The sequence below is a fragment of the Eleginops maclovinus genome, chromosome 14 (assembly GCF_036324505.1).
Source record: "Eleginops maclovinus isolate JMC-PN-2008 ecotype Puerto Natales chromosome 14, JC_Emac_rtc_rv5, whole genome shotgun sequence".
Taxonomy (NCBI): Eukaryota; Metazoa; Chordata; class Actinopteri; order Perciformes; family Eleginopidae; genus Eleginops; species Eleginops maclovinus.
This window is the reverse complement of record NC_086362.1, coordinates 8,568,785-8,585,979: the sequence shown is the minus strand read 5'-3', so window position 1 is coordinate 8,585,979 and position 17,195 is coordinate 8,568,785. Positions and strand designations below refer to the sequence as shown.

The 17,195-nt window shown below is 42.2% G+C and overlaps 1 protein-coding gene across 1 annotated transcript in view; it reads left to right on the top strand.

Annotated features, from left to right (window-relative positions):
- The first annotated feature begins 4,756 nt into the window (after positions 1–4,756).
- LOC134876345 (collagen alpha-1(XXV) chain) overlaps positions 4,757–17,195 on the top strand; it is a 136,881-nt gene continuing 124,442 nt past the window's right edge. Inside the window, exons 1-2 of the mRNA XM_063901342.1 lie at positions 4,757–5,268; positions 5,352–5,421. Of these exons, the coding sequence (XP_063757412.1) occupies positions 4,972–5,268; positions 5,352–5,421 (367 nt within the window). The 5' untranslated portion in view covers positions 4,757–4,971. The remainder of the gene's footprint in view (positions 5,269–5,351; positions 5,422–17,195) is intronic.

Sequence of the window (17,195 nt, the reverse complement as noted above, 5' to 3'; positions counted from 1 at the left end):
TACACACCATTCATTAATTGATGTGTTAAACCACATATAGCAGTATAATGTTACTTGGAATATGAACGCCTTCAGTTAAGTAGATTATAAAGCACTCAAAATGTGTTGTGGAGAACAAGTGAGATGCTTAATACTATAAAAAATAGCTGCCATTACGTAATCTCAGTACTGTTGACTGCTTTTATTGCTGCAAAGTTGGAGGCTACCTGAGGTAACGTGTCCTCAGAGAGCTCAGCTTCTGGTGGACACCATGCAGCTGAAGATGGGGTGTTCCTCAGGGCTCTCCTCACAAATCCCACCATCGAACCAATTCACTGTTCTGTCCGTAAAGCTCTTCTGGCACGTCCTAGATTCTTCCATGTCCGGGGAGGTGCGATCCAAGCGGGCAAACCCTCCGTCTTCAGCAGGACTAGGAGTATTTTCGGTGGACTTGCACCCTTCAGTGTCACTCACTTCGGGATTAGGGCTGGAAGGCTTCTGGTTTGTGTTGCAGCTCTCGTAAGTCTGGTTTGCACACAGTGAGACGGTTGCTGTCTTGGCCCAGTCCAGGCCTTCCTTGGGGACACAGGGGGAGCGTCTGGGTGTGTCCCAAGCTTTGAAAGCCTCCCTCATGGTGGTTTTGGTTTCAAAGGGCTCCTTGCTCCTCTCTCTGTGCTCCACAGATGGCAGAATTGGTTTGGTGCGCAAACACTTGTGTGCTGTGTAGTCTGCGTGTGATGTGGACAGGAAGTGGTTCTTATCTGCAGGTGGAAAGGACTCTTTGGCTTTACCTAAAGGCAGAGCTTTGGTTTGGTGCACCAGCTGTTCCTGCATTTCCTGGGCTGCACCGGATGGGCGACATAATCCGATCTGTAGCTGGTGATGCTTTCAAAAGGCACCTTTTCGACTACTTTGGAGTTAGCTTTGGAAGTGCTGCTGTTGACGACTAATCCTTGGTTGACTTGCAAGCTGTCAACTAGTTTATACGGCTTGCGCTTGTTTGCCTTCCATGCCTGGAAATCATCTGAAAATAAGAGAAAAGGAGAGTGGATTTAGAATCAGGGTGTATATGTTTGTTGTTCTTCAATGTATGACTCCGCTTACATTTGTACACCGATGTGTAAGCCATGGATGCCATCTGGTTGGCTACAGAGCGCACAGGATTGTTGGGAGCGCTGCTGCATCTGCGGTTGACTTTAGGGGGCAGAGACGACTTCGGAGCCTCCGGTTGATGTTGGAGGCATTTTTGGGTTACATACAGTCTTCTGAAAAAAACAAAACAATCTCCTTATGCTGTGTGAGTAATGTGCTCAGGGTTCCCACATGGAAAATCTGGATTGTTGTGAAATTTTTCTAACTATTTTTTCCTGACCCAGTTAAATACTTATGGATAAAGTCATGGGATGTCCTGTTTAATGAAATGAATTGCTGTTCAGTTGATAACCTTCCACAAAATTGTTCTTTACTCTACATTACTATAAGTAGTTGTTTACGTTCATATAATATTCTGTTTATGTAGGTTGTGAATGTTCGAGGATTTGTTATCAGGAATCATTTTGTGTCCTGCTCAACTCCAGGGTCCTTTATTTCCCAGTATGTCTTTCACCACAGCACCTGGGCACCCAGCAGCACTGCATCATGGACTGTTGTGCCTCACAGGTGGGGAGTCACAGATTTTCAAAGTTTTACCAGACTTTTAACTCTTACATGAGCGTAGGCCGTGTCAGTGTTGGTCCCCTTCAGCGTGTGATAAGGGGCTTTTTGTGGGCAGCTGGTGACCATAGTCGTGTGGCAGCGCGGGGGGAGGAACCTCTCCTGGTACTCAGTGGGCATTGAGGCCACGATGTGGACTCTCTCTCCGAGTTGCTTCCTGGACAGCAAGGCAAGTTTAACACTCAGCAACAAGAACATTGTGTTTAATCCACACAGGACAAGTAAAACGCTCTAGAACAAAGTATAACAAATATAAAAAGGTTTAAATACTTAGTGGAGAATTAAGTATTCTACATAGAGAAGAATGAATTTGTTGAGCTTGTTTTATCTACATTTGTAGTGCCTGAATTTTCACGTTATGACATTTTGAAACAAGACAATCAAAGAGCAAGTTTCACACATTGGGCAAAGAGGCATTTGTGTTTTACATACAAACTGGTTAAAATTAAGAATATAAAGCAACAAAACGCAGTAAAACAAACAGGGAACACAATTATGTAAAACTGAAAACAACTGTCACAAAGATTGTCCTAAAACGTTGTTGAACTTGTTATTTCTCCTGAAGTTGTGGTCCCTGACATTTCTACCTTTTTAACAAAGATAATTTATACATGTATCAGTGGTTTTGAAGGCTAATATTATTTTGGAAGCCCCAAAAATAAGTCCAATTATACATTTTGGTAGAATAATCCCCCCCAAATAACTTGCAACCACACGTAATTCAATTGAAAATGATAATAATAATAAATAAATAAAATAAAAACAAGCAGGTCACTAGCTAGTATTTTGTGTTTTCTTATGAAAAATATTTCCTCTGTCTAGATAAAACCTTACAAATATGACCTCACCTCCCAGATGTGGCCGGTATGTTTCCGTTTTGCTGCCTCATGGGAGCTTTGGGGTTCATCGATCTTCAGGCGGTCCTCCCTGTGCGCTTTTTGGCGTCTTGTGTTCCGGGGTGGTTGCAGCCTGCTCGGTGACTGCTGCAGGCCTACAACATATGAATTATTGACCGCAGGAACATGGGCTGTGTGTTGAACGAGGGTAGCTCGCAGCGACGGAGAGATCTAAAAATAAACATCAACGGATTACTGATGCGCCGGTTGTCAAGGCTGCGAGTGATGATGCGCATTTTAGCGCTTTAAGAGCATTCTAATCTCCCCTGTAGTAATGTTATATAAAATAGAGGAGACACTTTTGAATATATACAAACCAGTCGATCGGCCTTATCATTTTTTCTTTTTCTTTTTAATGCTGAATATGCAAGGTGCAGTAGGTCGTGCATTTTGCAACGTGACTTTGTCGCACCACCCCATCTGTCACTTTGTGGCATGTCCAAAAAAAAAAAAAAAAGGGGGCAGGGGGCATATAGCTGACAGGCACACAGGCACACAAAGGGGAACTGTTCTCCACGTGATCTACTCACAGATGTTGTCATGGGGATTCTACTACGAATAAATGTTAAATTATGAATTATGGAAGTCATAATATCAGACGCATTTCTGCGGTTGACCACTAGATGGCGCCAAACGCTTTAAAGAGGTATCGAGAGACCACTAACGCCAAACATCTAATATTAGCCCTATATTAGTTTTAAAGTGATTAATGTAATGAGTGACAAAACACAGCTGAATAAATTGAGTTTTTTTAGACTCGGACTTTGATGAATATCTTTTTGCCTGTTGGTAAAATGTACATGTATTTACATTGGGTCGCGTGTATACAGTTTACCAGTGAAATAAAGGTACTGGACATACTTGTAGTTTCTAATACATGCTTCTTTCAGATGTTCTGGATGATCAGACTTCTTCAAAGGATGACGTTGCATGATGTCAGAGGACTCAATCCAACAATAACAGTTGTCTACTTCTAACAGGTACTTGAGTGAGATATCAATCAAGCATGAAGAAGCCTCATTAGGTAAAGTAATTCAAATCACCTGAAGACATTAACCATCTGAGTTTTCCCTTGAATATGTGATGCAAACCGGGATTAGCTAAACCTGCAGATTATGCAAAACAAACATAATGTCAGTCTCTAGCTGTCTCTGTAAACGGACGCATTTAAGGTGCTTTTCAAATGTGCTTGATTTAAAGTCATTGCAAAAGTTACCCAGTATTCATTTTGCCATCTTGAAACGGGTGAACAGTGTAGATGGATAGCTGCTGATTCGTCTTAAAGGAGCAACAGCATGCACATGAAATTAAAATGGCAGTTTATGCTTAAACACAGATAACTGTGTTACACTGATGGTTAGCCTTGCGAATAGACTATCATTGCACTTAGCCAAACTACACAGTTATGTGGATTATAGTTGATGCAAACATATTGAGACTAAGTCCCACAATCCTCACTAAATCCACGCTGTTTGCAGTGTCATGCAATGTGATCTCCATCTACTGTGTGCATTATCTGCTGCTTTGTTACCCAAATCCACTACATTGGATTTTTAACTTGAATTCGAGGCATCTATTGGTATCAAAGGGACATACTGTGTGTCCTCCTCCATGCATGATGTCTAATGAACACAATCAATATATATATATTTGCACGGTTTAGTGAGTGCTTCAATCCCCCCAGAGCTTTTAAGATGATCGTGCGTTTTTACGCAGCGCCATGGCCATAATGTCAACGATGCCATCCATAGACTACAGAATTAACTTAATTCTAACATATATTTTAGTCATGAATGATTTACTGTGAGTGCTCTTTTATAGTGCCCTTATAGCAAAACATGTTTTGTTTTTTTTGTACAACATGTAACTAGTAATTGCCTTTTTACGCAGCGTCCTCTTGGAGATGTGCCATAAATACAATAAAACAGCACTTCGTGTCAACTAATGGCAATAGTGCTCCACTGTAAGAGCGCACAAGGAGCGGGTCAATAAATTATGTTAATCAGTCAGGACAGATTGGAGGCGTGTTGTTGCCGTAATGAGGGGGAGCATGCCTGCACCGTGGAAAAGCTCCGAGTGGTAAAGCTGCCTCTGCTACATGCACACCGCCTTCGATTTCCCCAGCCTCTCTTTGTACTTTATTGTGCATTATAGCAATTTCCTCTGCTGCAGACTACTGTGCAAGCGCTCAGTGCAACAAGTTAGCAGGAGCCGTGTGTGCAGGTTGACTTGAGGCTCCACTCATCTCTCTGTCGCCACAAGTCCCTGTACGTGAACGCGGCGTCACAGGCACACACACGCAGCACAGTCACAGTGTGCCATACATTCGTGACTCCGCGCCAGATGCAGTCTGCTCCCGACACGCGCGTGTAGTTGTAGTTCAATGGAGATGTCAGAGGCAAGAGGAGCATCTAAGTGCGTGGAAAAAATGGAGAAAGAAGTGGCGCCTCAGAAGAGACAACAGTACCGCACAACAGTGCTGAACATTATCTCGTCTTTGTGCTCAGTGGCGTCCATCGCCTTTTGCATTCTCCTGAGCATTAACACAGCTGACGTGAAGAACCGGGTTGTGGATTTGGAGAGTGGGAATGACGAGCACACCTTTATCCGAGCCCCGGGCTACTCCATGGATGATTTTAATTCATTGATTGAGCAACGCGTGGATGAGCTGCTCTCTCAGGTGAGATTCCCCTCTTCTTTAATTGTTTTGAATGCCCCTAAACAACACTTGTGAATAAAAATGTCACTCTTTTCACATTTCAGCGCTCCTATGAACAGTTTGTCAAGATCCGGACTGCCAGACAAGCATCACCTGAATGCAGCTGCCCTCCAGGTACATACAGCTACTTTTCTCCCAATGCATTGTGGACATGTGGTTTTCTGCAGGTGTGTGAGATTGGGTTTAAGCATGTGTTGGTGTAAGAATGAATGGAAGTCTTCTGATTCTGCCTTTTAGTTTATTTAATTGAAACCTAATGGTGGCAGTTTGCATGGGTGTTGATAGTTGCTGTGAAGGATGCAGACAGCTGACAGCCATTACACTAAACAGAAAGAAAGGCATTTAACAGCGCTCTATACATAGAAGTGCTGAAGGGTTGTTTGACTTGTGATGTTGTCTGCTCACTTGGACAAGAAATGTTGAAATTCACATTTCCCACCAGTAGATGGAAACATTTATTCCTTCAGCTTTCTGGTCATTTTGGGATGGAGTCGAGGTTTCGTTAGCGAGGCACCGTGGGGAGATGTAGCTGGAGGGAATGCTGCACAATGTGAGCTGTAACCTCACATTTTTTTGATTTTCATACCTTGTACATCTTTGTAAGAACTTATTGGGAGGAAACTGTCAGTGCTGCTCCTGATATTTGAGCAAGAGCTCTATTTTCAATATATAATTGCCCCCTCATGAGCTTCTATCCAATCTTATTGTGAAGTTCACTGTTGTGCAGATTTTCAATGAAAAATATTTTGCTTCTGTTATGATTGCCGACAAAATGGTCTAAACTCATCACATTATTTGTTTGACTGGCAAAAATGAATAGCGTATAGTCCCTGATTGATTTTGAATTTGTCAAACACATGTAAAAATATGAATGTGTGGATAATTGGTCCTTCTCAAGATAAACAAACCCTGAATCCACCTGTTTTGATTAAAAAAAAACATTTAGTCAAAGCTTGAACAGGGATAGTTGGCTCAGAAAAAAAGTTGGCATTTAGGGCATGCATAGGACACTAAGATATGTCAATTTCTTTAGGATTCCACGTGTGCAGGATTTGCTGGTCTCATTTTTTTTCTTCTGTGAAATATTGTTGCCCCTAATAAACGTGATTTGTTTGCAAAATCGTTTGCAATTTTTGGGATAAATGGACTCCTTGAAATCAGAATAAAGTAGTATATCACCTTTTGCAAATAACATGTCACTGTGCATAGCAGGTGCATGGCAGAAACATGTCTCATTGAGGCATGTGAACATTAGCTTGTTTCTGCAGACTGCTGAGCCACAGTCAGACTGCATGCTGCAGGAAACTGACTGGCATGTTTTCACAACTTTTGAAAGTCTGATGCATCTGTCCACATCACAGCCTCAGTCGGCTCCAGCTGGGGATGTAATACAGTAAGTGTGAACATACTGCAGGTGACCTCAATGGAAAGGTCATGGCTGTGACATTGTGCAGAGTGGAAGCCTTGTGGTTGGATTTTTTGGATGGACAATCCAGGTGTCAGAAAGCATCTGTGCTGCATGAGTGATGTGTCCTTGGCAGGAAACTGACATCTCACTAACACCAGGGACTGTCCTGAACAAGACATTAATTAAAAAATGAGGCATCAATCGATGTTAAAAGTCTTAAAAATGCTACATTGGAAAAATGACTTCCTGTTTTTACTGATGTTGCATTGTTCAATCTCAATTCACTTGGTAACGATTGGCTTTTAGAAAGAAATATTTGCGTGTCAGTCCAAAAAAGTAACTTTCTTGATCCCTGAAATGATTCCCTCTGCCTCAAACATAATCAAAGTACTATTATAATAATCAGACTTAGGTGAAAGAAACATTATAATTGAATGAGCTGCGTTTTCTTGTTTTCACAAGTGGTCTTATCAATTGCAAATGAGTCATCTGCTGCTGAGTGGAGATGCCTAAATTAATGAGCCACAAGTACTGGAAGTATTAACCATAATGAGCCTCTCCCAATGCTGCTCTCTTTTTCTCAATCCCTATCATACGTCTGCTAAGCATTCTCTCCCACCACATCTCTGTAAAGCATAGAAATTAAACAACGAAAACATTTCACATCAAATGAAGCGCGACAACACTAAACCCAGGGCGGCACCGAGCTCCATCTTGGAAACTGGCATTCTTAAACTTGATTACAGTGGTTACATAAAAACATATATCATCTTTGAAGAGTCTGTAGTGTATTTAATATTGTAAGGTTCATGCAGTGAACTTGTGCCATACTTTAGTAATGCTTTTGAGGAGCTATTTCAGGCCAAATATCGTTTTATGAATGCTGAATGGGTTCACTTAATATTTATCCTCCCTTCTGTCTAGGAGACAGCCCGTGGCTCAGATGTGGCTTTTTTTTTTCTTTGAGGGGAGGACCGTAATGTGCTTTTCACAGTCTTCACTTTATTGCTGTCAAAGAAGATGGAGTGGATGCAAAGACAGAGCAATGGTCCATAGCTGCAGGATATTTTATAGGTTGTTTCTGAATCATAAGAAGTTTTTATCTGAGAGACTCTTTCTTCAAGTCTATTTTATTCATGCTGATGTAAGTCCTGGCTAATGAAGGTGAATACCTTTTTTTTCTGGAGCCATTCGTCATTCTAACAGTGTCTGTGTATTGCTGCCATTTCACACTCTGTTATTAGCTCCTTAGTGACTAAAAGCATTTTCACGCTTTGGCTGTGATTGGGTCTGGACCTGAGATTGTTTTTGGCTACATTAGCGTCATGGCTCTCAGTGTTGTTCAGGCGGACGACGGCTTTAGTTCAAACTGAAATAACTATTAGATGGATGGCCATGAAACTTCGAACAGAAAGGCAGTGTCTACAACGTCTGGTGTGTATACTGTAGGCCTTCAGTCTGAAAATATGGGAAATGTAGATACATTCATTACAAAAGGGACTACACAGAATTGCAGAAAACACCTGGTCACATAATGCATTAGCTCGTGCTTTGTCATGTCTGAATGCGCAGTTTGTTATCTCCTTATCGGCACATTTGGGTGATGTTGTCTTGAGTTTAAATTATTAGGAGGATGCACCCGGTTTTCACAATTAGGTTGCGTGTGGAATAAAAATACACTTTATCTGGTTGTGCTGCATTGATTCTTTTCCATTGTTGGACGATGTTATAGAGCTGCAATGCTAAATTAGTTTTGCTTTACGCCACATTTCCTTGTTGAACACCATTCATTATGTTTCTGGGCTGCACCCCGAGTTTGAATAATGGTTTTACTTTATACATTTGGTGTAAATAGTCCTGGGTTTAAGGGGGGGAAAGCAAAACCATCAAACTTTTTTTGTGAATTGTCAGAAGTCACACCCACTGAAGCGAGCGTCCTGCTAATGATTGTTTCAGCTTTGGCGTGCAGTTTTGCTTTTCATTTTTTTGTGTAGCGTCTCCTCCCCTGAGAACTGCATTCCATGCAGGGCCTGTTGTTTTAATGGGACTGTAATAAAATGTGCAGTCAGCAAGCACTGGTGCTTCGCTCTTTCCCTGTTTACTCCCCCATACACCTCAAACCCCCCTCCTCTATTTCCTCTTCTACCACTCTGCAGCATTTCTTGAAGTTAACACTTCAAAAAGCCTGGTAGTTAAACACCGCCAACGTGCTCTTGGGAAAACAAACAACTGGTAATGTGCGGGACTTTGTTTTTCCCACTAAACACCCAACGCTGGTTGTCACAGGCGTGTCTGCTGCAGGGGGTCATTTCAGCTGGCTGCTATATCGCACACATTTATAATAAAACATAAGCAGATGCAGCAATATCAGTTGGGCTACTTAAGTCAAATCCAGATTTGATTCACTTCAGCAAAGACAATCCTACACACATAGTCCAAGTCTGAACCTAATCAGCCCTTCTCAACTTGTTGTGGCCAGGCGGGGCTCCACTCCCCCTCCCCGCCTCACAAAGTGTGTAATCCCAGTGGCCTGATACAGTTACAGTTGTGCCAATCCCCTCAGATATCCTCTATTCACTGCGCAACTGGTAATTAATAACTGACAGCTTTTTGAGTTTAGCCCTCTGTGTGGTTTGGTGCTGGGAGGTGGCCTATTGGCCATGTAATTACTGAGTGCTAGGTAAAGCTGAGCAGACTTCCAGGTAGCCACTGCGGCCAGCTGCTTCTGGTTAGGTGAGTCAGGTTAGGCAGCCTTTGTGAGTGACTGAGGCCGGAGACGAAAGCTGGAGCCTAGAAAGCCTTGCCTGGAAGCAACAATAAATGATTTTGATTGCTGCTAAATAGCTTAAAAGCATATCTGCGTGTAAATCATGAGCATAATGTACCCCACTCAGTGAAAAAACATCTTGCAGGAATCGTTTCATGCATGAAAAGCTCGACTCATTCAGCTCAGTCCCAATAAATGAACATGACGTGATTTATCACAATGAATCATCAGAAGTGGGGCATTTGCTGTAATTTCAATCCTCACACAAGGTTTAGTATAAAGGGCAGGATGCTGGAAATAGCACAGATGGTCTCTTTATACCTTTGACACAGCAGGTTTTCATGGGAGATGATGAGGCATGCCAGCTGAAAGCACTGGTAATGACTGTGGGGTTGGAACTCTTTCTCCTTCTTACTACACATTAACCTGAGGGGACACTCTGAATGGAGAGGAGATGACATGATTTTTACATGAGCGATGTCACAACAGCACTTCGCTGGAGATTTAAATCCCCCAGGCTGGATGAGGACAGGGCCAAAGGAGCGGAGGAGAATCGAAGAGCTCGTGCCTAATGGTTCGTCTTGTGTCCTTGAACATTTCCTGGCGGTGATCCTCCAATCGTCATCTTTTTGTGGCATATACTAGGAAGCTTTAAGATCCTGTTTTGGCTGCTTCTACGGTTAATACTTGGAGGGAAATGAAGGGGTTTCCATCTCCTCAACATAACGGCACACCCCACAAATGAATAAAATAATCATCTTTCATTTTTATTCAACATATTTCAAAAGTAGACTTCACGGTTCATTGCACTCTCTGCATCATCAAAGCATAAAGTTGGACAATGAGATTCAGAGATGGAGCAAAGTTATTCTAGTGTGTTTTTTTTTAAGATAGTGCTCATTCATATTGTTTGATCCCAGTTAAACGCTTTTCCTGTTGGATGGCTTGCATTCAAATTTCTGATTTGAATATACGCAGTGTATCCCTTTTGTTGTTTGTTCATGAAGATGCTCTCTTTTTATCCTTTTTGGAAGCACATTTAAATATAGTTGAAATGACTGAAAAAGATTCACATCAGCAACCCTGGTGAGTATCTTAGTGTCTGCATCTTTAAGCGTCACTTTCGTGGGGGTGATACAACATTACCCGTCCCTCCATTGCCCTGTAACCTCCGGTGCAGGATGGGAAATCTCCATTCTTGGTCCCCTTTGATGCTCCTCTGTCAGAGCTGGGTGGCATATCTTCCACAAAAGACGGCTCACAAACTGTCTGCCTCATCTGCTGGCTGCCCTCTGACACTACATAGAAAGTCTCAGTCGTCCTCCGAATGAAGTCTCCTTTGTGATGGCTTAAGTTCACCCTTGCCTCCACGAGCCCACAACCCTGACCCACAGAATATTAAAAGAGACCTTAACAGACAAGGGGGACCTTTTTCATATGTGACACCCGTGTGGAACAGCTGCTCTACTGTTCAATATGGAGATTTGAATGTGACTGCAATGGCCATTAAAACATCGGTCTCATCTTGAAGGTTTCTTGTGAAGTATATCACCTCTAGAAGTGCTGTGGAGCTGGTTCCTTGGCGTTTCACTTTAGTTTCCTTTCCCTTTTTTAAACTTACTTTCAGGTGAGAGAACATGATGAAAAAGATCGTTTTTTATTTATTTTAAATGTAAAAATGATTTTCCAGTGTCTGTCAACAAATTAAAATCAGTATTAAAGCAGGAAGTTGCCAGCGTCCAAAGGTTTCATGGAAATTCTGTGCTTCAGACGAGCAAAGACGAACCCCTGAGGCGTTCCCCACATGCTCCCTAGCACCCCCCCCCCTCCCAACCGCCTGTGGCTTTGAGCCCCAGGCCTCTCTGCACCAGCAGACATGGAGGATGGGGGTTAGGGCCACAGATGCTGTTGCTCTGTTCTCCATCAGCCTAATAGAAACAGGCACTACAAATACAGCAGGCTGGTGTGCAAAACATGCAGAGGCAGGAAGCTGTAAGTGTGTGTGCCTGGCATTCAAACTATGGTTGATATGGACATGCCACTGTTCATGGGCATCCCTAAAGAGCTGATTTAAAAAAAAATATGCACGGATGGGCCGTGTCCAAAGACTTAAGGGCCGCATTAGCTGAGAGTAGCTCCATGTTACGTTCAGTTCTTAAAGGGAAAATCTGCCACTTTTTCTGGGGATATCCAGTAAGTGTTGATGGTTAATCTATGACATTAAAGTGATTCCACTTTGCTTGCTACAAAGACCAAGGAATTTTTCCTGGTCTCGGAGCTGAGCCAGCAGAGGCTACATTTCCCAGAATGCTTTGCATGCAAGCTCCTAATACCGAAGGGTCTATGCCGAGTACAGAAGGGAAAATGAGTAATTACTCATTTTCATCAAACAGGTGATGGCATCCCATTTGGTGAATTCTCCATCCACGTTAACTTAATGAGCACATGCACTGATAGTGGCACCAGCTCGGCCTTGTGTTGATTGCATAGGCTATTGAGAGAAATTACCAGCTCATTGCCTGGGCTAATGTTCAATCACAAAACCCTTATGATATTCACCTGTTTTTTGGTTTGTCAAAATGGGAACGTGTGTGAAGGCCTTGACTTCTCTTCCATATTTCTGAATTTGTCAGGGTTTAGAGTAATATTCATTCATCTACACAGCATTTATTTAAGTTGGTTGCAAATATTTGAGTAGAGCTTACGTTTTGAAGTGTCCCTTTACATATTTCAAACCATTTAGTGAAAGCAAGCAAGCAATTATTCAAGCTATTTAGCGACAACAGAGAGGGGTTTAGGCAATCTCTTAAAGAGGGAAAAATTGGGAGGCACTGGCCAGATGATGGTTGCCCCAAGAATCCCCCAAGAATCCCCCGAGTGCCACCAAAACGCTGGAGTCAAAGAAAACCAAACATTAAAAAATGGTTGGATCAAACACTCTGTTTCCTGTGTCAGTTAAAGAACCCCCCTTCCGGCTCTTCCCCTGTTCCTTTGTCCACTCTCTGTTTACAGTTTAAGACACAAGGATGTCTTGCTTGAGATCTTTTGGCTATTTTGAGGCCCTCCCCCCTTTCACTGCCGCTCACCAGGGATTTTGTTCTCTGCCAGCCGTCTCTTCCTTTCTCAAAGCTGTGCTAAAAGTGACATGAAATCTGAGTCGCGCTATAGATCTGGGATGGTAATAAACAACACCGAGCGAACACTCGAGCCCATGTGCACTCACAACAAACACGCAGTCGCACACCCTCGGACACATCACAAAACATGTACAGTCGAGGATAATCCTGCACGGTGCCACAGCAGGGTGCAGCCATGCGTGACAGTCCCTGACTGCAGCCTCTGTAACTCGATCTATCACCAGTGGCAAATGTTTTTGATGATATTGTGGTTTGGTTAATTTGATTTTCTAAATTAGGAGAGGGAGAACGCATGAAATGAATGGATTGAAGCCATTCATTCTCAATTTTCTCAACAAGCTGTGATGTTAAAAATTGTGTGCAATGCGGTTTTCTAATTAAAGGCTCATGTAACAATATGTTTTCGCAATATTTATGAATAGCTTTTTTTCCTTTTCCCCGTTAGCATGCAATTAATCTAGAACATGCAATTAAAAAGGTTAGCTCAAACAAACAACTAAAAAAGGGCCCGGGGAAGTGGCAACTTGCCAGTTCAACATACCTGGAAACGAACCTGCGCTTAATAGGTCTGTGGCTAAAGATGGATCGATATGCAGAGGGTTTCCTCAGGGTCTGAGGACCGGGGCCCCTCCCCTTGTATCTGATGCAGCAGAGGGCAGAAACAGCTGTGTAAGCCACATTTAAGGCCTGGAAAACCCAGCAGTGAGACAGACAACCCTTTGCACTTTAATTTAATTGAGCGGTCATTTGATATGGTCCGGGCAGGCTAGACGGCTGGTTAAATTGTAATTTTCGACAGCTTGATAAATGACGCTGATGATCCATATGCCTGCGTGAAAATAGCTTTGTCTAATTTTATAGTCTTAGATGGATTTTGAGACACTGGCAGTATTACTCTGTGAACTCTGCTTCTGCTTAGTTGCTGTTCGTTAGAGGAAATTGTGAGAACTCACTTTTTACAAAATAAGCTGTCCTTACTTTAAGTGCCAGTTAGACCATGGTTATGCAGTCTTATGGGTGTACTGGTGGAGTACAATTGTGAGTAGGGCTTTCCAATTCATTCAATAATTGATCTTGAATGTGACTATCTTAGCAACAGTAACTAGGGAATCAAGGTTTGCATCTCTTTGTCATAATTAGTCCTTAGAATTTAGATGCTTGGGTATTATTCCTTAATATTAAATTGCAGGGAGAAGGTTAGCTCTGATTGTCAGTGCTCACTCAATTGAACCAGCAGAAGGTCTTTATTTCAAGCTTGTGTATTCATAGAACCAACGGCACAAATAGAACACTTTTACAGATTTTAAAGTTGAAGGTTTTTTTTCTTTCCGTAGCACTCTGTTGACTCTGAGCTCCATAAGTTGATAGTGTGCATCAATGCGCTGGCCTTAAAGATTTAATGAATTAGAGTGGAAATGTTATGACATTGTAATTCAGAATACCTCATACATATTTTATGCATTATCCTTGTGAACACAACAGTATAATGATCATTAATGCTGAATGTGACATTGATATTTTGCACAAAAAACTCAGTGGAGTTGCCTTTAAAGTTCTCTAATGCTTACATGAATGCATTTGTTTATGCAAATATAGTACGCGACCCAAAGTTCCTACTGTGGTGGCATACAAAACTTGTTTTTAAATGGGTTTCAAACATAAAGTGTAGGGAAAGTTTGAATCTGTATGTGTGTCATTTCTTTCTTTTTTTTTAAAAGATCTTTCCTAGCACTTGTTTGCAAATAAGGACAAATTTAATGAGAGAATGCCTCCTTGGCATACTTTAACTGAATGCTTCAGAAAGTTTGTGATACAAAATATATTCATCATATTGTAACTAATGAACTGGGGAACTTTCTTGCTGACATCTATCAGCCAGTGCTTCCTCATTCAGCTGCAGTGTCTCTCTTTAATTGTAGGAAAAATTAAAATAATGCAAAGTAGCTGCTCTGATTAGAAGCTGCAATCAGTTACCCTCGCTTTAATAACCTCCTTGACTCTCTACAAATAAACACGACGTCCTGCAAAGCTTTGTCTGAATCCAGGTTAATGAACCCCCTCCCATGAGCTCTGCTGCTATATCAGGCAGCTTCACATCTCAGGGGGGGAAAAATATCATACTTGTCACTGGAATAAAAAGTTAAGTGTCGGTATGTTGGTTTGAGACACTTCCAGCTTCCACTCATTTCCCATAGAGCCCTGAATCTACCCCCTGCTGATGGAGCATGCTCCCGATAAAATGCTGCAAATTCTCTGCATGTTGCTGACTGGAGGTGTTGAAACATGCCGTATACAGTATATCTTGGTGTTCTATTGAAGGAAGAATGCCATCTATTTGTAGCTCTCTTTAGTGCACATTTATTTATTTTGTGTCAGTTTAGCGACCATATTGCCCTCTATGGCACTTGTTGAGCAACGAAGATAAAGGATGCTGCCAGTTGCTTAATTGGAGCCATCCCTGCTCCTTAAATTTTAACACACTGTAAATGTTTATTGTCTCATAAGTACGCCCCCCCCAAGTGTTTTGACTGGTTGTGTGCAGATAAATGGATAGTGAAGCTGCAGCAGATGCTCAAACCACGCAAACCGTAATGAGAGTTGGTGCGACCACTGACTCCACTGGGTCATTATCCAGTAGTGTGTGTGTAGTCAAGGTTATCTCCTATTGTCATTCTCTTTGTTGTAGGTGATTTGTCCATCTTAGCAGATAGTACTGAGTGTCAGCATGAATGATTTGAAGTGCTTCAGGCAGAGATAATCTCTTTCTCAGTGCTAAGCAGCCAAAGATGAGTTTGGATCCATCACCCTGCACTTGACCTTGATAACAAATGACCTTCCCAGCATTCTCTGGGCCTCTACTGCCAATGTTATGCATACAACGCCTTTTAAAATATGGCCATAGGAAATAATTATGCAAGACATGACTTTGCATCAGCTGATTAGAAATGACATGCGGGTAGTTTGAACTTGCCACAGTCTTTTTGCTGCCCATGGTTAGATAGAGGCCAGATTTGTCTTTTTCCACAAATGGGTGTGTAACATTCTGACACCCAAATGGATTTCAGCCTCGGCATGCTTTTGCTGTCATCTTCATCATGCTTTCTCGGACATAAAAAATGAGAGGGTAAGGCTTGCACACGTGTGGGTTTGCATTCAGATTCCCAGGGTAATAGACTTGATAGTGTACTTGTTATTCCAAAGCAGTTGTTTGTGCACTCTTGGCTCTCCCACCTATGAACTCAGAGTCACTTTTTGAGGTGGAGGTCAGTTGGCAAGAGCTGGCAAAGCGTCTGCAAATGTCAGGTCCGAATAATATGAGGGTGTAGGTTTCATCTGACTGAGAACAGGGAATAACATGACATAACTCAGTGCAACTCAAGATTTAAACTAAAGAAATACAGCGTCCCATAGGAAGTGAGGCGCTCTTGCTTGTGAATGTCAGACCCATAAATCTACATCTCGCCACCACTGAATCCAGTTACAGTTAAGGACAATGCTGCTGGGGTTTATGAAATGACATGCTTAATAAGGCCGATCCCTGCTGAAGTGGATATTAAAGGAATACTTCATCCGAAAATGATCATTTGTATTTTAAATGACTCACCCCGTGTTGAATTCTGCCAGGAAACTTTGTTTTTCTACTATGCATCATTTAAAAAAACATGTCCAAAACAGAGGTCATTCTTGATGAATTGAAGTGCAAAACATTTGACCTTAAGCTTTTATTTAAAACACTTTCACAAAGATTGTCGCCCTCACAATCACGAGTTAGTTGACTATTGTTAGCTTAACTGCATCCCCAATTTCCTTCAATTCATCATCCCTAACCCTTTTCTCTGTTTTTGATTGTTCATTTAACCATAGAGGGATATGAGAATAAGTTTTCTTCAAGAATTAAAAAGAAGGTGTGTAATTGACATACAGACGATCATTTTGTGGATTAAGTATTCTTTAGGAACAGATGGTTGCAATGTGTTTACCAAACCTTTAGCGTGAATACACAAAGATAGCTCAAACTCATCACCACCCTTTTAAAATCTCTGTGTTAGGTTCACGGACGTAGGTAGCTGTTGGTTGTGTTTGTACTGCTGGTGGCATTGCGAGACAAAGTCAGAGTGCCGGATATGAAGCTACATGTGAGAGGTGCCGCCTGAGTGAGGCAGGGTGCCGTGCTGACAGAGGTCAGAGCTGCACAGTTTTAGGTTGCACAAAATGCTTATACTACATGCCCTTGCTGAGAGCTGTGCTGCTTGTGCAGTGCAGTGACCTGGATGGAGATCAGTGGTGCGATATCTTACGTTTTCAGATGAATGTGTGGTTACTTCTAGAACTGAGAGACTGAGGTGCTGTTAGTGCAAAGGAGGCGAGGTTCAAGGGCTTACACGAGGAGAAAAATGGCCTGGTACTACATTTCTCCCTTTATAGTTCGCTGACAGTCTGCTCCAGGTAGACTGCTCCCCTCTGGCCTGTTCTCCGATTAGTGTGCGGGCCAAAGTCAACACCAGAGGAAGTAGAGAAACGACTTCCCTCGTTCACACCAAGACTGCTAAGGCCTCGCCAGATCTGGTGTCAGGGC